Genomic DNA, 23,853 nt, shown 5'->3' with positions numbered 1-23,853 from the left:
AATATGAGTCTAAAATCCTCTTAAATGTGATTTTTTTTTAAAGTTTCGATGTAAGTGTATGAAATTTAGATCATTATATGATGGTTTATTGAGGAACGGTGTTTACATAACCAAATGACCTTGAATTCAATTACATGTTCCCATGTCAAAGTGACTGCCCATATATTGGAAACTATAATTACGCCAAGTATTTGATATTGTCATCCGATGTAGCTTCATTGGGTAGTCATGGAAATATAACTATATATTTGGAGAAGCTAGTTGGTCAACTACTTAGCATATGATAGGTAAACAAAGAGTACTCATATATTGTCCTTGCTTATTTTCATGGTAATATAGTGCATCTTGTAGATTGCCTGTTAGGAGGTCAGGACTGGGAAGATGTGACAGCTTCCTGATCTGAATAATTTGGATAATCTTCCCCAGGCTCTGAAAGTTTTAATTACCTGCTGGGAATAAAAACCATTATTATAAGGAGCTATCTGTTTTAGTCAAGGGTGTAGAAATTCATTTTCTGCCATTTTGCTCTGGAATGTAGCTAAGAAAATTAAGTATTTCAGATGGACAACCTTTGTTAGCATCTGGAGGAACATCTGGTGTTATTAGCATATGGAATCTTGAGAAAAGAAGGCTCCAGTCAGTCATAAAAGAGGCTCATGATGCTGCAATTATTTCACTCCACTTCTTTGCAAACGAGCCTGTGCTGATGAGTGCTTCAGCAGACAACTCTATAAAAGTAAGACATTTTTCTATGTTGTTGACATCTATGCACTTATGCTATAGAATGGACACATTGAAAATCTTGGCGCACAGTGGCGGAGCCAGGAATTGTATGTTGGGGGGGCGAGGAAAAAAATGAAGCTAAAATGGGGGGGGGGGCGAGGAAAAAATAAAGCTAAAAAATAGAAATATAGTAGTAGGTAGGATTCGAACCCTTGACCTAAGGGATCCACACATACTAAAACAACAATAACCACCAAGGCAAGGAGCATTTAGTGATATATTTATGTATTAATTACTACTTATCTCTCTATTAATTTTTTTTAAAAAAATGTTGGGGTCGGCCGCCCCTCCCCCCCTCCCTCCGCCATTGTTGGCGCATGTGCAGCCCCGCACACACGCACATATCATTTTTGTTCTTTTTGTGCATTGAATGGCATGGGCTGTCACCCTGATGGATGGTAAGATTTTCTATAGGGTATAACAATGGATTTGATAATGCAGAGTAAAAGCTTCAGCTGCAAGATGAACCATTTAAACTATGACCTTGCCTAAGTATTTTGGTTTTGGCACCCAAATTATATAGAATTATCTTTTCTAAAATTAAAAGGATTCTTGTGTGTGTAATATTCAATTACCTCTACTTCTGTTTGGCTTAAGTTCTATTCTCTCCGTCCCACTTTAATCGTCCACATTTGGTTAGACATCATTTTCAGAATTGCCTTGAAATACCATAACTACCTTGATAATTTCCACCAATATTTAGAACAAGCGTCATATTGTGAAACTACACATCACATCTTAAAATGAAGTAAGAGTAATATGAGAAAGTTCATAATTTAACTTAGGAAAATTTGTCAGAAACCACCTTCTAATAGTACAAACTCTTTTGCAAGTTTTCTTAATAATTTTTTTTGTCAAAGACCATCTTATGTCGGATTCTGTCATTATGACTCATAATTTCCGGTGTTCACACCTCTTCAACTCCCATTCTCTTTCACTGCCATGGCAGCACCACCGCCTCTTCTTCCCTCTTAGCTTTCCTTTGCCGTCGCTACTTTACTTCCCCCCTCTCTCTCTCTTTCTTTTCCCTTTATCTTCATCTCTCTCTTAGATCTAGTTGTGTGGTGGATTTTTTTATGCTGGGGTTGTTTTTAAGGTAGGTGGCGTGATTGGTACAATTTGCATGTGGGGTGGGTTGTTTTTGGTGTGTATGGGGCTGTTTCCGGCAAGGTTAGGGCTTGTTTTAGGGTGATTTCGTGATGGTGGGGTGGGTTTTAGGTGGTGGGTGGGTGATTTCGAGGGGGATGAACGATTTTTTGGTGGTGTGTAAGTGGTTTGCTGGGGCAGTAGTGAGATGGTGTTGTGGTTGAAATGGGTGTTTTAAGTGGTCACGTGCCACACACGTGGGCTGTCAGTGCAATGTGTTAAAAAACATAAGACGCACCAAGGTGATAGGGTCTTGCTGCTCTTCGGTGTGCCTTGGGCGCGCTTTGGTGCGCCAATACAAAGTTCTAAAGCACCGACTAAAGTGTGCCTCTGGCCTTGGGAGCGCCTCAGATGCAACCTCGTGAGCTTCAAGTGCTCCCATTTGAATCTTCCTTGCATAGAACAAAAAAAGCGTTTTCCTCCTATCGCCTAGGGCCTTAGGCGTTTTTTTTTCATACACTGGTACAATGCCTGGAAAAGGAAACTGGTACTTGCTTGCAAATATTTTTTATAAGGTGGTTTCTCACTAACTCTTACTTTCAAAAGGTAGTTTTGACAAATTTTCTTTTAAGGTTATTTCATTTACCGGATTTGAAGGGTGGCCTATTTTCTTGTGATGTCCCTAATAGAATCGACCTATTAAAGTGGGACGGAGGGAGTAATTATCTGTATATAGTTTCATCTCTCATCCTTTTTCTGCATTCAAAGGTATTTGGCTGTCATATGAATGGGGTGGTTACATTTCGTATAGAGTTTTAAGAATGCATCAGATTATGTGAGAGGACCAAAAAGCATTGAATTTGGAATGTAAAAGATATTGGTCTTTCTGTGTAGTGTATTTTTCTATAACATTTTTGTCTCATGGAGACTGTTATGGTTCATTTATTGAATTTGCCTTAATGGCCCGTGCTCCGATCTAATTTGAGGACCAAAAAGCAATTTATATCACCAATTTCAACTATTTGTTTCTTTTCTGCCTTTGCTTTTTAGCAGAAATCCCTCCATTCTATCTTTGACAAAATGACTCTTAATGCTCATAAATAAACTATTCACGGTTGAATATGCTGGCAGTCACAATGCTCTGCAAGGAATATATATACTAGAATGAGTCATCGTTGAAAATACTGTCAAAAGTCGCTTGAATTATTACTGAAGAAATGTAATTTAGCAATTAAATTGTGGCAAGAAGTGTGAGTTTGATGTTTGCAGCAAGTAAGATCTTCACTTGCTCTTCATGCTTCATCTTGTAAGCATACTAGTTGATTCTTTATTTACAGTGTTTATTCTGCATCAAATTCTCCCTTTCTTTTCATTTGCCAGATGTGGATATTCGACACCAGTGATGGAAGTCCTCGTCTATTGCGGTTCCGAAATGGTCATAGTGCACCTCCACTTTGTATAAGGTATTATGTTGTATCAAACGTTAAATTTTAGAGTTTTGCAAAACTTCTCTAAAACAATTTATTTTATTTCCTCCGTGTTATTGATGTAACTTTTACTTTCATACTTCATAGTCCACTTCACTTTGAGGATGTAACAAATTTAATTTAATATGTGCGTAAGACTGAAAAAGTAATTTGAAAAAGACCTCTTTCACACTATGGAAAGTTACTTAGTAGATTACCAAAAGACTGAGCTTTGTGCAAATTATGACGCCAACTTCTCTTATGATTAAGAAATACTCAGTTATACTGGAGGGTAACTCAAAGTCCTCTAAGAAAAGGCATGGATTCAGAGAGAAAGCTAGTCCTATTTGTTGCTTGGGTGATGGAGAAAATGTTAGATGTTCATAATTGTCCGCTTTAACATAGCTGTTTTTCGAGGTTGGGAAAAGTAGCAGGTAGGGTATCAAGCTTCAAATAAAGTGGAACTAAAGCTTCGTTACAGTTGATGTTATATTTTTAGGATTGAGAATCCAAAATCTAAAAACTTGTCCCAAATATCCATTCTTTTGTTGAGCCACCTCTTTTTCTTCCGTCTCCGTCTCCTTCTCCTTCTCCTCTTACTCTCATGCTTCTTCCACAACCTGAATAGTGCTCAAGATTGGATCACTATGAACTGTTGTCATGTTTATAGACTGCGTCCTTGTTTTAGGGAAGGAATCCAATTTACAACTTGTTCTTTCTCCTTTCTCCTTTTTTTAGAGAAGGAATCCAATCCTCCATCTCTGAATTTCTCTGTCTGAGCAGAAATTGGAAGTCTAGGAATCCAAAAGTTCAGTGTAGGGAGGAAATGTTGATGATCAAAAGTGTGAAGATTCACAGTACCTGAAAATAAGTGCCCATAGGAAACATAGGGAACAATAAGAAAAGAGAATGTTATGAGACCTTTTCTGGTATAAAGGATTTTTTTTTAAGGATTTCATTAGCCTCGGATTTTTTTTTTTATCTTGATTTAGGGTGCAGTGTGCTTTGTTTAGTAATTATTAAGTTTGTATCTATACCAAAAGGCAGTATGTAAGAGCGACTAAAAAACGTGCCTTCCTAAGGCGCATGGCGTTAGGGGCTATGTTGCACGGAAACGGGTACGGGGACGGGTACGGGGACGGGTACGAGGACGGAAAACGGCAAAATCAAAATTGCTAAAAACGGGTACGGCAAGGATTCGGCAAAAAAAAACAAGAATTTTTAATTTTGTAAATGTGGGTTAAAATTTTATTTTTTGTGGGAATTTAAATTTTAGAATCAGTCAAAATTAAAATAGCTAACATCAGTAACCCATCAATAGCCAACATCTATACCTAAACAAATAAATAAAGGAATCTTTCTCCTCCAAAAAGACAAAATAGTAGGCGGGCCACTAGGCCACTACAATAATAAATAAGTAAAAGAAAAATTTAAAAAAACTAAAGTCAAGAAAAGGATTAAAAGGAACACCTTTAATCTCAGTCCTTTTTTCTCCTTTTCGTCTTCTTCCTCTACTTCAGCCATTATTAAACCTCTTCATCTTCTTCTCACCGCCATTATTTAAAAAAACATCTTCCTTACTAAGGTAGGCAGCCACTATGCAGCCTATGTTCGTTGCGTCGCTCCTCACTTGCTACGAACTACGAAGTTCAAGCACGGCCGGAGCGGCGGGCTGGGCCGGGGCGAGGAAGAAGGCCGACGGCGAGGGAGCAATCGGCGGGCCGCCAAACGACGGCTTCAAATAGACAAAGAGAGGTGAGAGAGAAAGTGGAGAATGGAGATTTGAAAAATAAACCCTAAATTTGAATTTGGGTCTTAAAAATTCAGTTGGGTTCTTGATTTATTTCCAAAAACGTACCCAAATCGTACCCACCCGCGTACCCAGCCGTACCCACATTTAGCCCACGTACCCACATTTTGGATTCATTTTGGGGACGTTTCCTGGGCGTACCCGTCCCGTACCCGTACCCGGTACGGGAAACGGGTATTCCCAGGCGTACCCGTGCTTCGTAGGTTAGGGGTCAAGTGCTTTGTGTGGTCTAGGCGAAGCGATTTCCAAAAAGGCGCACAACTAGTGTTCATTAAGTGCGCCTACGACACAGGAGACTCCAAATCGCCTTGATGCGCCTAGAGATTTTTTATACATTGTTTACGACCTATGGGATGGCCTTTTATATAGGTTGGCGTCTTATGATGTTGAGGGAGTTTGCCTATAACAGTAACTTTCAAATACACGTCAGAGTCTAAAACAAACAGGTTACTGATACACCTGCCTAAACTATGTAAAGCGTATTGCAGAAAGTTGCAGGATTACAAGCAAAACTCTTATTCTTCATTTATTCATATTTTAGAGGGTTCCTTGTATAAAAATAAGACCCTGTTCTTTTTGGCTTAATTTCAGTTTCAAGACTTATTTCGCAATTCAGTTCAGTTAAATTCAATTCAATTCAACTTAATAATAATAATAAAAATAATAATAATAATAATAATAAAAACTCCTAATAATAATAATAATATAATAAATAATAATAATAATGTTATTTTTTTTATTATTATTATTATTTATATTATTATATTACTTATTACTTATATTTATATTTATATTATTATTATATATGACTATTTATTTATTATTAATTACTATAATTTATTATTTATCATTTATTATTATTTTTAGTAATTAATTACGGATTATTAATTATTAATTATTTAGTTATTTATTATTAATTATTAATTATGAATTATTATTAATATTTATCATTTGTTATAATTATTTAGTAATTAATTATTCTTTAGTTATTAATTATTTATTATTTAGTAATTAATTAACGTTTATTATTATTTATTTTTTGTTTAAGTAATATTATGTTAAGTTCAGTTCTTAAGTTCAGTTCAGTTAAGTTAAGTTCAGTCGGCTCAGTTCAACCTAAAGAACAGGGCCTAAGCCTACTTATAAGAAAAAAGTGAGATGCTAATTAAGAAACTTCACGGTACAAAGTCAGACTACTATGGATTCTAGCGTAATGAGAAATTTCACCGTAGCAAGCTAGCAACAAAATTCAAGGAGAATTCAAAAGAGGGACCCGCCCATGTGGGTGTTTAACTTTTAGGAAGAGAGAGATGGAGAGTAAAGTGAATAAAAAATGTTTCCATAAAGGGAATTAAGTGAGTTAAACTTATAAAAACAGATCAAAATGGAAAGTAAGTAGATCTTAGGAAAACAGAATTAGTATCTCATGAAGAAAAAGATGTGAGAGGTGGTGTCACGTTGTGATTCAGAGAGGACCAAGTGAATAGCGGTGGAATTCAAAGAGACTAGCAATAACTATCCTGTGCCGTTACTCCCTCCCTTTGTTTGTTAAATTTTTTCGCCACGTGATTGTCTTTAAAAGAGGTTTGCTATTGTCAATACCATGCATTGTTTTTCTTCCAAATTTTTCTTTTCATTATTTCTCCCTTGGCATTGACTAAAAACAATCCCACATTTCCAAGTATGTAGAAGGAGTACCATAGAGGCTTAAATAACGGGGCAAGTTTTCCCTGTCTCCCAAATTTTATCACTGTCTTATTATATGTTAAGAAAGAAACTAGACCACTCTGTGAGGGGTTGTTGGAGTAATCATTAGCGATCTGATGTGGATGTATTGCTGCTATTCATTTATTTTGAAGGTTTTGTTATCAATGGTGTTTGTTTTTCTATTAGAGGTTGGATATAAGAGCCATGTGGTTCACAAGTAGGGAAAGGAATGGAACCGAGAAGAGAGAGGAAAGGGGAAAACACCCTCCATCCCCCATTTTATTTGTTAGAGAGGAGAACAGGCTTTTATTACTTCTACGTTTAGTGCATCATTTTAAATTAATTCCACAACCCATTTTTATCTCTCTTTCCTGTTCACACCCTAACTTATAACACCGTAATGCTGTTCTAGTCTAAGCCCTATTGTATCTCCATCAATCAACTGATCTTCACCATGTTGTACGTTAGAACATCTTACCACCTATTCTCTGTAAGTGGAGTAGCCCCACTACAGCAGGGTGGCTACTCCACATCTCCACCATTACTTAGTTGTTCTAACTCTTCATAGGTTATCCTGAAAATTGGAACTGGGAAAATGAGTGGAAAATGGTGGAGATAATGGAAGAGAAGGGCGTGGGCAGTGTAGGAAAACTGGGGACAGGGTTGACAATCACTGTGACATTAATTTGGTTTCTGCAGTCAGTCCAATGGTCAAATACAAGGGATTTTCTATTTAAAAAAAGGAAAATGTGTACTAGTGTTCAATTTTAACTAATTTGTCTTTTATTTGACGTGGCCAATTCAATACATTATTGTGCTTTATAAATGTATTCATGGTTTTTGGCAGGTTTTATGCAAACGGGAGACACATTTTATCTGCTGGCCAGGACCGCGCGTTCAGGCTTTTTTCTGTTGTCCAGGTTAACAGCTGTTCAATTTTTATCAGCTACTCATGTATACTCTAGGGTTGTAGTTAACTGTACCTCCATATTTTTCCATAGCTGCATTCTACGTATGGTATTCTCGTTTTCATAGAAGTATATTTTCAGTGTTTGTGTACACCTGATGCGCGCCTAGGCGCAAGGCGTTTGGAGCCAGCGCATTTTATATACAACAAGGAAGTAGTCCTGGGTTCTGAGTACTTGGTAGGCGTAAAAAGATATTCTTTGCTACTTATTCCTGCTTATGGATGTGACTGTTTGCTCTGGTTGTCACATACATAACCCTTAAATATAAGTTTGTTCATGCTTGGGACCAGCAAGGAGTGGCGGAGGCCGGAGGAGCTCTCACGCTGTCACAGGCAGATTTATTCTGTTGCTCTTTTTTGGATCAGGATGGATGTGCTGGTTAGCACTTTGTGGGTAGAGATGACACTAGGACTGTCTTTTGTATATAACCTAATGACTGTAGCTTTGAAAGCAAAATTGCAGCAGGTGTGTCCATCTCGGCACCAATTGGGTTTGATTTTGAGATGTGAAAACTGAAAAGTGATAGTTGGAAGCCCATTGGAGTCTGTCCCTGCAGAACATTACTGAATATGGGATTCTTGATCTCTTACATTTCTTCCTAGGATGCTCAGACTCGGATACAGGTGTCAGACTTGGGTATGGGTTGAAGTGTCAGACTCGGAATTTTTTAAAATCAAGGACTGGGGAACACGTTCTAGAAGTGTCCAAAATACGGATATGGACTCGGGGACACAACAACCATAAAAAAATTCTATAAATCTTTATAATATGTAATATTTGTACCCAAGTTTTACGAATCCTTTAACTGTAACTAGAAAGCCCGACCCTTTCCAATTAAAATAAAAACTGCTTGTTAAAGTAACCCACCCTTGTAAAAGTTAAACAGCCAAAAGTAACACACCCTTGTAAAAGTTTAAAAGCCAACCTTTTCTCAGGAAAAAGCTACCCAACTTTTATTATTAATTATTTTAAAAGCAAAAAAGGCCAGCTGCAAGTATGTCCTGACCTACCCCACATGAAGATAAAAATAATAACCCACCTTTTCTCTGTCCTTCCTCTTTCTAGGTTTCTGGTTCCTTCCTTGCAAATTCTGAGCTAAAATTCGACACATCTATGGTGAATGTTATCTAGTAGTCTCGCATTTTTCAAGCGACAAAAACCCTAGGTCTCTATATCCTTGATTTTTTTTTGACAACATATATCCTTGATTTGTTGCCCCAATTTCAGATATGGGTTTCCGAAACCCTAATAAGCCCGAGTACGTTTTCTCGTTTTTCCTCACGGAGTCCGATGTGGATTCCGTGTCCGCACCCTTGTCGCGTCGACACCTGTACGACAAGGTGGAGAGACGAGTCCGAGCATCACAAATTTCTTATGTTTGTTGGTGCTTTATGTTCCAGATTTAGCTATCAAATGGATGTTTTAACTGAAATTCAGCTCACATATTATTTATTCCTTTAGTTTGATTATGTTTTTGTAAGGGTGAGTTCTCTTCGATAGGATCTGAACTTATCTGAACTGAACTTACCCGAACTAATAAAATCTTATTTAACTTATAGGACCTTATAAAACCTTGTTGGATCTTAATAGACCTTATTTTGGACCTGAGTTAAAGTTTATTAGATAATTATTAACCGTAAATTAGTACCGTAAATAGTTTTAGCTATCAAATGGATGTTTTAACTGAAATTCAGCTCACATATTATTTATTCCTTTAGTTTGATTATGTTTTTGTAAGGGTGAGTTCTCTTCGATAGGATCTGAACTTATCTGAACTGAACTTACCCGAACTAATAAAACCTTATTTAACTTATAGGACCTTATAAAACCTTGTTGAATCTTAATAGACCTTATTTTGGACCTGAGTTAAAGTTTATTAGATAATTATTAACCGTAAATTAGTACCGTAAATAGTTTTATATAACAATAGATATGATTTATTTAGTAATACAACGTAAATAATAGTCAAATATATAACAATCGTGCTAATAATTATAATATTACATATTTTATTCGTTGGAACCTACATGGCCTTATTGGAACTTATAGGGCCTTATTGGAACTTATTGGAACTTACATTACCTTATTGGAAATTATAGGACCTTATGGAACTTATTAGGACCTTATTGAACTTATAGGACCTAATTGGAACTTTTTTGAATTTATTGGAACTGAAACTTATTTAAATAAGGTGTTATATGTTGAAGCGAACGCACCCTAAATGATCATGATTTCCCAACGTCTTTTGACTTTTGAGAAGTAAAATCTGACTGTAGGAGTTATTCTGGCATATTATGTATGTTAGTGCCTCTCTTTGAGAAGTAAATAGAAGCTTATCGCATATGTAAAAAAAAAAAAAAAAAAAAATTGAAGCTTATCTAGAATTTTGTGTATGTTGGCTTCTGGTGGCCTGGTGCCTGGTATTAAATTTTGTGTATGTTGGCTGCTGGTGGCCTGGTGCCTGATATTAAACTTTATATGTTGTTGCTTTTATCTGTGTATCCTTCTTGATAGTCATCTTTCTGAACGGTACTACTTATTAGCTGCATTTTGAAACTTCGTTTTGATAATAGGGAAAATTGGTGTTATGAAGTTTTTCTATACATTGTTGTTTGGCAATAGTCTTTCAGGAGACAGCAAGTGGTTATCTTCATCTCTTCATGGTTTAACTTTTTGGTCATGATCAGGATCAACAAAGCAGGGAGCTTTCACAGCGTCATGTGTCAAGAAGAGCCAAGAAACTCAGGATAAAGGTACATATGCAGTTTTCCTTTATTAGTCTGTTTCATATTGGCCGAAGAATTGGATACGTTATCACGAGTCCTTGACTCCTATGTGCTTGTTTTTCTTATCTTAAATTTGGGTGGGGAAGGGATACAGGAATTTCTAAGCTGGCATCAGAATATAAAAATAATTAGCAATAATATTGGTTGTTGCAACCGAATAAAGATCCAGCCAAGGACAAAGTCTGGGGTGTTTAAGATGTGTATATAGAGTTGACCTTCACAAGGAAAGTGTCTAACACCCCCAAAATTAAAGCCTTTTAATATAATATAAATGTACGTATTACTTGAAAATACCGTCCAAACTTTGGGAGCGTTAAATAAATAATTAGAACAATAACATTTAAAAACCATTTAACTAAGTGGTCTAATTTTAATTGACCAAAGTTATTAATGATCCGATCCATGATAACCAAAGCTAAATATCGAAAATAAAAATTGTCTCTTGACTTGGTGATTTATTCATCCTCGCTCATAGCCAAGTGTCAGACTAACCTGCAAAATACATGGAAAGAAAAAGGGAGACGAACTCCAAAATCAGATAAAGTGAGTAATTACAACTCCATCCCGTAAAATAAATTGTTCAGTTCGAATTTTTTTTTGAGGACGTAAAATTAATACTCCCTCCGTATTTATTTAAGGGATACACTTGCCTTTTACGGCCGTATTTATTTAAGAGATACACTTGCCATTTTTAGTAACTTATCAACCCCACCATCTAATTAAATAATCTATCTAATATATCCTATGTCCCACCACCCTATTAAATAAATAATTTCATAACTACACCCCACCCCCACCCCCTAAAATGACATGGTCTCCACTTGTTTTACCTATTAAAATATCTACCCAACCCCACTTGTTTTATTACTTTATTTCATTTAATTATTTTTCTTAATACCCATGCCCGACCAAGTGTATCCCTTAAACAAATACGGAGGGAGTATAAAAGAACAAGACCAATTTAATATTTCGCAATATCAATTATCACATAAACAATCAACTTGACCAATTTAAGAGAGGGAAAAGAACGCTGAGGTCGTGTGTTCCCTAGTGTGCAACACCCCTCACTATACAAATGGGTATCCACGACTCGTGCACCAAAAGTATTAGGAGGAACACTAAAGCAGACGATTGACAGAATAATTATAATCTACTAGAAGCCTATTGGGTATCCACTTTTGTGCACCAAATAGAACATCTAATAGAGGGCCGAAAGAATAACTAAACCTACTAGAAGCCTATTGGATATCCACTTTTGTGCACCATATAGAATGACATCTAGTAAGTAGGGATATTTGGCATTACTGGTAGCCTAATTACGGCCAATTACATAAACAACCAAAGTGCCAAACTACGGATCAAACAACATACAAGTACTTGCAAGAACCAAATCACAACCAAGCTTATTACTTGTTGCATCCGCTTATTATCCACTTATGTTCAACTGATTACCAAGGAGCTTATATAATTAACGTCTACTCCAACAACTCATATAACCTCTAATATCCAAGTTCAAAGTATTTCAGTTAGAAAGACGTAAATTAAATCAAATAATCCTTTTCAGAAAATAAGTATAGTAGTTCAAATAATATTCTAATAATAATACTATTAGACATGTCTATAAATTTACATCGCATAGCTCATATATCCAACACTTAAACTGCCTATCATACAATAACACATAAACATATCTAAAATACTTTTTCCTAACGGGGCATAAAGATGATGGACATTGAAAATTACCTTGTGTGCGCGTACTCCTTACTAATAGTTCCCTTGCGTGTTGCCTGAGTAACCGCCGTCTACGAATACAACTTTGACATAAAGTCCAAGTTAGAATGCTACTCACTACCCGTAACTAGGGAGTACCAATACGTCATGTTTCAGTGAGTTTAATTCTCTTAACTCACGCTCCACAAAATTAGACTTACTTTTCCACATATGCCTAATACTACTAGTTGATTAAGGAACAAAATGTATCGTCAAAAAGGTTTATTACTTATTAAGGAAAACATTGGCATATGCTCAGTAAAACTTATTAAACTAAGTCAAAACCAACTAAAACTCTTGAAATATGTTGTCCAAGTCAAATTACGAAAATAAAAGTCTAACATGTTTTCAGTTTTGGTGATTGCCTAGACGGTGACTATATATATATTTTCTCAATTCTTATTTACATGACACAATTGAGTTATGGACACTATTTATACAAGCTCCTTTGAATTTCTTTTGTGGTTTATACTTAAGAAAAAGTATAGCCGTGTGGGGTCTTATTAGATTCGTCTCAATAAATATTTTTTAAATGTCAACTTTTTATAATTTTTCTTATCTATGATCGAAGATATTAGTGTTTGAAATCGTGCATTGGCAAACGTATCTAGAAATTGTGTCATTTAAAAAAGAACGGAGGAAGTATCATGTACTGGTTAAGGTATGAAAATAGGTAGAGGGTAGGAGGTCGGTGGAGGCTGCTTCTTTCACACCGTTGAGCGAAAAAAGATTGTGGTTTACGTCGGTGTCCCGATGGTTACCCATGGATGTGCGATTAACTTCCAAAAGTCAAATAGAATAGGGAAGAAGAGAAATTAGCTACACTGATCCTTTGGTCTTACTATATAATTAATACGCAAAATTAAAGTTGAAGGAGATTATAATATTCGACTTACCAGAGATGTTGGTAGAAGATGATGGCGACCACGGCAGATAAATGTAATAGAATAGGGAAGAATTAAAGTTTCCTAAAGTTACTAATATAAACATGAGAATTAGTTTTTTTTTTAATTTTTTAATTTTTTAATTTTTTATAATCTAGTTATTTAAAATCATTAAAACTTGTATTTTTAATCATAAGACCAATTTAAATTAATAAAATAATTTAATATAAAATATTCAAAATTTCGGGGTATTACAAAGTGGCTTTTTGCGAGAGACCCTCGAATACAAAAGACCTTTAAGAGTAGATTTATGCACAATAACTGATAGCAATTGAAAATGTCATGACAATCTTAGACTATACATGTTCAACACTACTAGCTTATTATCACATTCACACTCCATTTCTAATGCTTGGATGTGTGGTGCAGTCTTGCTTCTTTAAGAGTGCAAGCCTGGAAACAGGCGTGAGCTATGTTACTCAGACACGAGTGTCGGTGTCGTGTCCGACAAGGTGTCGGAGTGTCTGACACTCCGATCTAAATATTATTTGCAGACACTCCGACACGGTCAAAGGAGTGTCTTGACTTGTTTTTTAGACACGGCTCCCTTACAAAGTGTCGGAAAAAAAATTGACACTTTAATAAAAAAACAAAAATAGTTGTTAAATATTAATAAAAGAAAAAATTAAAATGACCAAACAAGGTAAAAGTTGTTTAAAAGGGTTAAAAATACAGAGAATTGAAGTGTAAACGTGGGTTTGAATTGGAAAGTACTCCGTAATAAATAAATACAGAGAATTGAAAAGTAATAAATAAATATAAAAGAGACTGACTTTTTTTTGGTAAAGATAACAGTTGGCACGTGGGTCTGTAGTCTGTTCCCACTTCCCACCTTTTTTTTCGTTTTTAATTAATTAATTTTATTTTATGTGAGTGGTGCCCTAGTAGGCCTGGGCTATTGAAAAAAAAAGGTTAAAAGAAAAAGAAAAAGGTGGAAAGCCCACCCACTCACCCTCACCAACGACGCAAAACAGAGAAACGGGAAGGAAACGTAGAGCTGGATAGCCATGCATGGCTGATTCTCAAAGTCAATTAGTGAAAACAAAAATTGAAGAGTGCAATCAGGGCGTTTTTTCTTCAACAACAAAAGCCCTAATATAGTTGTTCTTTTCTCGCTTTCCCCGACCTTCAATTGCTAAATCTAGGGTTTCGAATATTTACCCTTTTCTTTTCTCCTCCCGATTCCGACACTACATTTCAGACTCTTTTCCCACACCGGTGTCGACACCTCCCCGGACACGTGTCGAATGTCGTGTCGCGGGTCGGGTCGTGTCGACACCGACACCCACCGTCGGAAGAAGTGTCGGAGTAACATAGGGCGTGAGAAATGAGTGGTATATTCACCAAGACTTTTACCAGAATGTCAAGTTTAATCGATCTAGACAACAATTGAAAGGATTGTGTGTTGGATTAACACTAGAGCCAGATACAAGCTGACTCAAGTGCTAATGAACTCTCAAACTAGTTGTGAAGGCTTTTTATTGTCAATACTGTTTATGCCAAATGTCAAAATCTACCATAACAAATACCTTCAAAAGAGGCTGATTGGCTGTTAATTGTTACTAAATGTCTAATGAACTTATTAGTGCGTATCTGTCATACTAAAAGAATATTTGAATTATGTCTTTGCCCAAGGGTCAACAAGAAGAAGTGCCGAACACAGGGTGGATCCTAACACCAAGTCAACATCTAATGTCTCACCTCTATTGTCATGCAACACCCACTTGGGTGTTGTAATCAGACAGTTACTTATGTCTACTTATTTACTTAATGCAAAAATTCAGCTTTTAATACAGGTTTCTTTATAACCAAAACCAGCCCTAAGTGGGGCTGTATTCCCAACACACCCCTAACTACAAATAATTAAATGAAATAACCTTCAAGTCTTCCGATGGAGCCAAAGATTCATTTGTTCTTTTGGCTGTGGGATGTGATGGACTAAATCAAAGTGGCTCTTAATACCTCTTCGCTTCCTTTCCATGAAGTAGAAGATGGTCGTTCCGTTGTTGTCCCGTTATCGCTTTTGGGTCAATTGGAAACAATCTCTCTGCAATTGCAGGGGTAAGGTTGCGTACGTCCGACCCCCCCTTACCCCGCTTCTTTCGGGAGCCTCTTTGAGGCAATGGGGTAATGATAATGATAATGATGAACCTTCAAGTCCTTAATTACATACTAAATTCCACCTGCACCATTAGCATCTAATCAACCGTTAAGTAAACCTTATCTTATACTTATCTAAACTCAATCGGAAAACATAACAAAAAAACTCCCACTACCCCATGCCCCACTCAGCCCTCATCCCTTGTCCTCTATCATCCCTTTCCACTTGTTTCATGTGTGTTTTAGTCCTCTCTAGTGAGTTGAATCCACATTAGTTTGATTTTATTTATTTATTTGATGTTGATCATTTGCTTGTGTCAAATATATGGTGTACACTAAACATAGCTCGGCATTTCATTTTCTTTTGATTGTATGGTAGGAGGAAGAAATAAAGCTGAAGCCTGTTGTTGCATTTGATTGCGGTAAGCTGCTCTCTCTCAGACACAACACTCAGACACAACACTCATATACATGCCTTTCCAAGTCCATCTGACTGCAGAGATAAGAAAAGATGAGAATATTTCTTTCGCTGATTGCTCACCTTTTAACTTAATTCTTGTGATAAGCTATTAATTGAATTGCTTGCTGCTATTCAAATGTGTTAATGAGATGTGTTGTTCCACACTCGTTGTCTTGATGAGTGATTAAGAATCTGCTTCCACATATTTGTCTTTGATTTCTGGAAAGTAACTGTAAGCTTTGATTTCCGGATACATTTTTAATTGTCTTGAATCTCGATGACTGATGCGACAAGAATAAGGTAACTGCAGGATTTAATGGTTTTTATTTTTATTTTTATAAATGCTTGGAATAACGAATCACTTGTGTATGAATCCTGTATGTCTAATGACTAAATACATTACAAAATTAATATGGAAAAATCTGATTCGCTAGATAGGGACTTGCTTACTTATCTAGCAGGTGGTCTTTTAACCATTGATTTTTGTAACCTGGTTACTTCTTATTGTACCTAGATCAGGGTTTGTCCAGTATATGATGATTTGTCACATTTTCCAATCTTTATGGTTCTTTAGTTTTTCTGCCGGTGCATCTGGACCTCCCTAGACCTTGACATTGTGATGTCCAGACTGGCTTGTCTTTATTAGTTTTGTGTTCTTATTATTTTATTTTATGTTGCCAAAACCACTGTTTAGCTGAAATAAGGGAGCGTGATTGGTGCAATGTGGTTACTTGTCACATGGACACTACTGAGGCATATGTGTGGAGACTGCAGAACTTTGTGCTCGGAGAGCACATACTGAATCCTTCAGAAGAGAATCGGACTCCCGTTAAGGTAAAGAAATTGTGCTATAGGCTGCTCCTCTCTTCAATGGCAAATTTTTAACTTTGTTCTTTCATTTGCGTATCTCCTTGGCACGCTTAAATGTTTTCTGCTGTTGTTGTTCATGGAAACTTTCATTTCTGTATCACCTTATGACTCTTCAAAGTTTTCTGCTGTTATTCATGGAGACATGAGTGTTACAGAAGAGTGAATTTCATTTTTGTCAAATTTCTGTGTAAAGTCACCTGGGATTTACTATAAATTGAAGATGCTGGTATTATATAAATCTATATAGGGTTGGGATCCAATAAGAAGATCCTTATAATGAGAAGAATGAGAAGGGTCATCTACCATTGGATCTGTTCAATCCGACGACTCATAACACAGGCTTGTCATTAGTGGCACAATGGTAAATATGTTGAAGTTTTAAAAAGAAAAGGAATCTAGCTTTTGTAAGTTCACGTGCCTTTCTTCTTAGTTATAGCTTTTTCCTTTTTCTTTTGGTTCCATTGTTTACCCCTCTTTGCAAGCTTAAAGAAGAACAACACAAGTAATATAATTCAATCAATTCGCCAAAAATTAAATCCAAGCAAACACAATCTCTTTCCTCAAATTCTCCCAAATCAATTGATCCTAAAACCCAAATTCCACCTAAAATTGTATTCAACCCTTCTTTCTTTTTTCTTCTAAATTGATTGGGAATGGTGTGTTAAGAGCTGAATAGATCGGTGTTGGTAGTGATCTCTCTTCTCTTTCTTCACCACTATTAATTTCAACATCACTCATGTTGTTTGGTCTCTTTCATCGACATTAGAGGTTGGCTCTTCAAATTTATTAACTTCAATCTCTCAAATAAAATAAAATGTTTGGAGCTTAAGTTGTAAATTCTTTCACAAACAATGCTTGGATCTCGAGTACGAAAATCGTGCTTGGATCTCGAATGCGAAGGTGGGGTTTTTTTCCGATTTAAAGGGATAATTTTATGAAAAATTGACACTAGCAGTCCCAGCTATGGTCGGTCTTCTTTAAAAGGTCCCAACTTTTGATTAATCTTGGACGGTCCCAACTTTAGGAGATCTCTATTTTAAATGGGTTTTGTGACTCACAACCTGCTAAACATGTTTTTTTTTTTGTTTTGTTTTTATTTTCTACTCACGTGTCACAATGTCATCGGTGGTTTGATTTTTAAAATAAATAAAGGTTGCAAATTTAATTTCACCTCTTTGTCCCTTCTCCTTTCACGATCTAAAGTCGTCGACCCTAACCCCAGCCGCCCTGCCATCGCCCCCAACCCCAGCGCTCCCCGCCGCCGCAAACCCCAAATCCAACCATAAACCCAACCATATTGCAATTGTCCCCGGTCCCCAAACTTTTGCGCGCCCTACCATAGCACCTAGAAACTAACCTCACCCACCGAAAAACTTACCACAACCATCACCATATATAACCTACCAGTTTTCTGACGCGACCTTTCTTCTCCCTGACCACCAACAACTCTCCACGAGACCCCAACAACCTTTCCCCTCACCTACTGTAGATCCCACGCAACAACACCACATTAGTGCTACCGTGTTTACTTGCGGACTTGCGGTAACGACCAAACCAACGAAGAAGATGCGGCACAAAGGAGATGGGATGATGGGAGGAGAGGAGAGGAGAAAATGACGGCGACAAGGAAAGGAGAGAAGAAAAAAGTCGGTCGAAAAAAGAAAATTGACAAAGGAAGAAGATAAAGAACAGTGGAGCAACAATTGAATTTTTGAGAGGATGAAGAAGAGGAAGTGGGGGGTTTAAGTTTTCATTTAAGAGGGAGGGTGGGTATTTTAATTGGGTGGGTTTTAATTAAATGGGTGGATCTGTTTTAAAGTATCACGTGACTTTAGTAATATACCTAACACGTCATCATTTTCCACTTACAAAACCGGTCATTTTTAGAAAAGGACCACGCGAAGTCAACACCCCCTTTAGTTGGACTTACCAGTAATAATCCGTATTTGGGACCTTTTAAAGATGAATGTTCATAGTTAGGACCGCCTTTGTTAATTTTTCCTAATTTTATCTGAGTATTTCTCATTTGGACGTGGAGAATTAAGGAGAGTGAAAAAAAGAAAAATGGAAGGGCAGCTTTGTAATTGGGGGTGATCAGATTTATTCTTGCTATTGTGTATGGTGTTTAGTAGTAAGAAATCCAGAAGGAGGGAAAAAAAGAGTTTGGGAAATTTGCTCATTCGTCCAAATGAGCAAAAAAGTTCAAATGAGCAAAAAGAAATTCAAATGAACGAATCTGATCTTGGTCTTACACTTGGACGCTCCGGACTCCTCATTTTTCCCATTATAAGGTGTCTTCTCATTTGACCCTAAATTATTTATTTTAATTTTTTTGTAATGAAATTATATTAGTACCAAAAAGTAATATGAAGAAATTGGGAGGCATACCACCCACTTTACAACCCTAACAAGAAAAGAACACAGCAGCTTCAAGCAACAAATTCTCAAATTACACAAAACAACTTAGAGAACAAACTGCTCCAAAAACATATTAGCCACAGAACGTCAACTTTAGTCAGTTGACTTTAATCACAGCAGCAACACACTAAGTCAGTTCTGATGCTTCAGTCTGTTGCACTAATCCATATCTGAATCCCTCCATTTACCATTGATCTTTCTACTTCTCAACTAGGTCTTTGTCCTCCATCTCTTGCTGTTTTTTTGGAAGTGTCAGATAGCCTTTTAAAACTATTTTTCAGGCTTGCACCATCAGTGCATGTGGAAACTTTGCTGTTTTGGGGACATCAGGTGGTTGGATTGAGCGGTTTAATCTCCAATCCGGGATGAGCCGAGGTAGTTACTTGGATAAGTCCGAAAGGAGGAGCTGTGGCCACGATGGAGAAGTTGTTGGAGTGGCATGTGATTCAACGAATACCCTGATGATAAGTGCAGGATATCATGGTGATATAAAGGTAATATACTCTCCGAATGATAATTTTATATATTCCCCTGTAAGCTATGCTAGAAAATACCTTTTTCTGCAGCGATAAGGATTGCTGTATTTTATAAATTTGTGTCATCTATCTGTTGCCAATTCTTATCAAGTCTTGGAGAAATTTTCATAGAGGATGGCTTTTGCATGATATTAACTTGCGTATTTTACTAGTTGGAATTTCTATAAACGCATATGCCTGGTTTAGTCCTGATTATGTGCCACTGATTTTTGTATTTTCGCTGTTTGCGAACTTCCAACATTTGGCGACCCATAAATTGTTAGCTTGTAATCAACTTTAACACCGTCTTCTCTGCTGCTTAAAATATTCCATGCTATAGAGTTATTTGCTTTAAAGATTCCTTGATAATTTTGATCACGCCTTTGCACCATTTATTCTTATGCATCAAAGGTTTTTCTTCTGCAATTATATGTACGCCATTTTTTGATTTCTAATGAGATAATGTGGGTTCTGCTTTAATTTTCCTGACTCAAAGGTTATGTTGCAGGTATGGAATTTCAGGGGACGTGAGCTAAACTCCAGATGGGAAGTGGGCTGTTCTGTGGTTAAGATAGTGTACCATAGGCCAAATGGTAGGTTTCTCCATTTATTTCTTTTAGATATTTATAACGACTCTTGTTATTTTTCTCTTCAATTACGCTACATATATTCCCCTGAATTTGATTGCTGCATATTAATTCTTTCAGGGTTGTTAGCTACTGTTTCTGATGATTTAGTCATCCGTATATATGATGTTGTGGCACTTAGGATGGTCCGGAAATTTGAAGGCCATAATGACCGTGTTACTGATTTGTGCTTTAGTGAGGATGGGAAATGGCTTTTGTCGTCTAGCATGGATGGGACCCTTCGAATTTGGGATGTTATTTTAGCCAGACAAATAGACGCCGTCCAGGTTGATGTGGCTATCACTGCACTGTCTTTGTCACCCAATATGGACGTTCTAGCAACTACTCATGTCGATCAAAATGGAGTCTACCTATGGTAAGAGAAAATGGCTTTCTTATGAGTTGGAGCATTGACAGTTTTCGCGTAACTCTCTGTAAAGATTTTTAGTAAATTATCTATTGGCTTTAGCTGTTAACATGTGATATGACCATTTCTGACTGAAAAAACTGGCTAACGAGCTGCTCCAGTTAGCATTTTCATTTATTCGCACCCAATTGAAAATTCATAAACCTAACATTTTGCTATCTTAGCCAAAGCCAATCAATAAGCCTTAAGGCCATTTGCCAAACATGGGCCTATATGAGGATGCAATGTCTAATATGAATGAGATTTTTATGGATGGTGCGTTAATTATTGCAGGTCATTGGCAGTCGTTTTTTTGTGGTGACATTCTTATGTGTATGTTACAGGGTTAATCAAGCGATGTTCACAGGTTCATCTAGTATTGATTCTTATGCAAGCGGGAAGGAGATTCTGCATGTCAATTTGCCATCTATTAGTGCTGCAGAGGGCAATAAAATGACCAATGTTGAGAAAATCAAAACTGACTGTTCACATGTTAGAGAGACTGCCATAACAAAATTTGACCAGAAAATGCCTGATTTGATTACTCTTTCACTCTTGCCCAAGACCCAGTGGCAAAGCCTGATCAATCTGGACATAATTAAGGTTCTTTCTTCTCCTTGCTGATTAAACAGTACCATAACTCATTCTCAGAAATTCCAAGTTGATTTTTGAAGGATGTCTGCGCTGTGATTATATTGTATCTTGTGCTAATGTAATTCTTTTGCAATTTACAGGTTCGAAATAAACCCATTGAGCCTCCTAAGAAGCCTGAAAAAGCACCGTTCTTTTTACCTTCAATTCCGTCTCTTTCAGGAGACATAATGTTTAAGCCAAGTGAGGTGGCCAATGAAGATTTAAAAGAGGGAGATGTTGAACAAAATGTTGATTACATGATTGGTTTACCTTCATCTCCATTTGTGCAAGTTCTCCAATCTGCAGTAGAATCCAAAAATTGTAAGTTTATACTCTTTCTATCTAGGTACAAAAGTTGCTATAAATACCTCTTGAGGAAAAAGGAAACAATTATAATTTTCCTGAATAGTTTTTCAAGTATAAACTCCAAAAACATCAATTGATCTCTTTTATATTGGCAAATAAAATTGTTAAGCAATCGTTTACACCCCAGATTTAGAAGTGGACTCCTTTATATGATGCATGGACCCAACTACAATTATCGACAACAGTAAAATCTTTAATGTGTGGTTGGCCACTTCTAGACATTTTTTTCTTTTCTGGTTTTATGTTGAAATCTTTAATGTGTGGTTGGCCACCCGAGTCATATGAGTACTTCATGTAAATAAAGAGTCCAACAACTTTTTCCTTTCAGGCTGACAGACTTAGAATAAAAGATATGTGAATTAGAGGAAGTGAAGTTAGCAGAAAATTAATTAAAATGAAACTTCTGCAATATGTTAGAGGAAGTGAAGAAAGTGAACACTGATTTGGGCCATACATCAATTTTGCAACATTATTTCATGTCATGAAAAGTATATCGTTATTTATTTATTTATTGTATTTGCTTTGGTGGAATTAAATTATTAAGACCGTTGGAGCACTTAGACATCTAACCTGGATATGTTTGCAGTTTCAGCATTCACTGATTATATTAAAGGTTTGTCACCGTCTTCTTTGGATATGGAGCTTCGGATGCTTCAAATTATAGATGATGATGAGTTATCAGAGACCAATAAAAGACCTGAGTTGCTCTCACTTGACATGCTTTTGGATTACTTCATTCATGAAATTTCTTGCAGAAACAATTTTGAGTTTGTGCAGGCTGTTGTGAGACTATTCCTAAAGGTTAGTTCTTGTCCTGTCTGATTTATTCTGCCTCTGGTATGCGCTTTGTTGAGGACCGTATATATGGTACCTAAGCTTCAGCTAGGACTCATATGTTTCTACAATGTATTGATGTAGTTGTGCATATGATCACTTCCTTCTCTCCAAAACAACCAACCACCCCCCCCCCCCCCCCCCCCCCAAGGAAAAGGAACGACAGAAAAAATTGTACGACTTTCACATGCCATTTGATTTTTGATTTTGTTTATAATTGGCCAGAACCTTGCACGGGTCAACCTAACCCAAGTTAGCGGGCTAGGCACTTTGAGAGTGGGAAAGTGGTAAGGGGAACCCTCCCACAAAGTGCCCCTAGTATCCCCAAACTTTTTGGTTGGAAGGTGGTATCCTTTCCACTTGACCAAGACATTGCTTGGTTTTCACATGTCATTTGATGTTTTAGTTGTTTTGTTGGAATAGATCCATGAATTAATTACCATTTTTATATGTTTTTTTTTAATGATCTACGTTGATGGGAGATGAAAGGCTTGCGGATAAATGTTACCACGGACTTGGTGTCAAAACTTCATTTCAAATTGTTTTTGCAGATTCATGGGGAAACAATGAGATGTCAATCGCAACTGCAACAGAAGGCAGGAAATCTGTTAGAAACGCAATGTGCAGTGTGGCAACGAGTGGATGAATTGTTTCAGAGTGCTCGATGTATGATTGCTTTCCTTAGCAATTCACAGTTTTGAGGGTATTATAATCAAGTCGCAGTTTACAATTTTGAGGTTACTAGACGAGGGTTTCAGGTTTCTCTGTTCATGCGTTGTGCTTATTTTTTGAAAATTGAGCAGCCATATGAGATAGGACTAAAGGAAAGTTGCTTTGACGAGGCAACACAATGTATGTACAAACTTATTTGAGTAGTGTTTTAGATAAATTCTCCTAAGAGCTTAATTTATTGAATGATGGTGCTAATAATCTAAATAGTGAAATCAGCAAAGAAGAAAACAAAGAATGGATTCGATTATGAGAATAACTTTTTTATATTAAGAGTAATAAGATAGTATGAGAATATGATATTCCGTATTGTAATCATAGGGAAAAAAATCCTCGCCCCTCTTTCTCTACTCAATTTCTCACTCATCTTTTTTTATTTTTCCCATAAGCAAAAAAGAATCCCCCATATCACTCTTATCCATGAGCTAAAGAAAAACTCTCCACCCCTTTTTCTCTACCCCTACTTATCTCTCTAACCACAATAATAACCATAATGATAATAACAATAATAATACTAACAACAAATAAATTAGACAATGAGTAATTAATTTTTGATACATACAGCTGTAAATAAGC

General features: G+C 36.6%; 1 protein-coding gene across 1 annotated transcript in view; it reads left to right on the top strand.

The window, feature by feature from the left end:
- LOC110783227 (U3 small nucleolar RNA-associated protein 21 homolog) overlaps positions 1–23,572 on the top strand; it is a 29,553-nt gene extending 5,981 nt beyond the window's left edge. Inside the window, exons 6-18 of the mRNA XM_021987538.2 lie at positions 561–736; positions 3,250–3,332; positions 7,700–7,772; positions 10,508–10,573; positions 15,800–15,842; positions 16,575–16,714; positions 19,450–19,662; positions 20,192–20,276; positions 20,391–20,685; positions 21,060–21,318; positions 21,450–21,669; positions 22,301–22,515; positions 23,100–23,572. Of these exons, the coding sequence (XP_021843230.2) occupies positions 561–736; positions 3,250–3,332; positions 7,700–7,772; positions 10,508–10,573; positions 15,800–15,842; positions 16,575–16,714; positions 19,450–19,662; positions 20,192–20,276; positions 20,391–20,685; positions 21,060–21,318; positions 21,450–21,669; positions 22,301–22,515; positions 23,100–23,249 (2,018 nt within the window). The 3' untranslated portion in view covers positions 23,250–23,572. The remainder of the gene's footprint in view (positions 1–560; positions 737–3,249; positions 3,333–7,699; positions 7,773–10,507; positions 10,574–15,799; positions 15,843–16,574; positions 16,715–19,449; positions 19,663–20,191; positions 20,277–20,390; positions 20,686–21,059; positions 21,319–21,449; positions 21,670–22,300; positions 22,516–23,099) is intronic.
- The last annotated feature ends 281 nt before the right edge of the window (positions 23,573–23,853 follow it).

The sequence above is a fragment of the Spinacia oleracea genome, chromosome 3 (assembly GCF_020520425.1).
Source record: "Spinacia oleracea cultivar Varoflay chromosome 3, BTI_SOV_V1, whole genome shotgun sequence".
In the NCBI taxonomy this organism is placed as follows: domain Eukaryota; kingdom Viridiplantae; phylum Streptophyta; class Magnoliopsida; order Caryophyllales; family Amaranthaceae; genus Spinacia; species Spinacia oleracea.
This window is presented reverse-complemented; position numbering and strand designations above follow the sequence as displayed.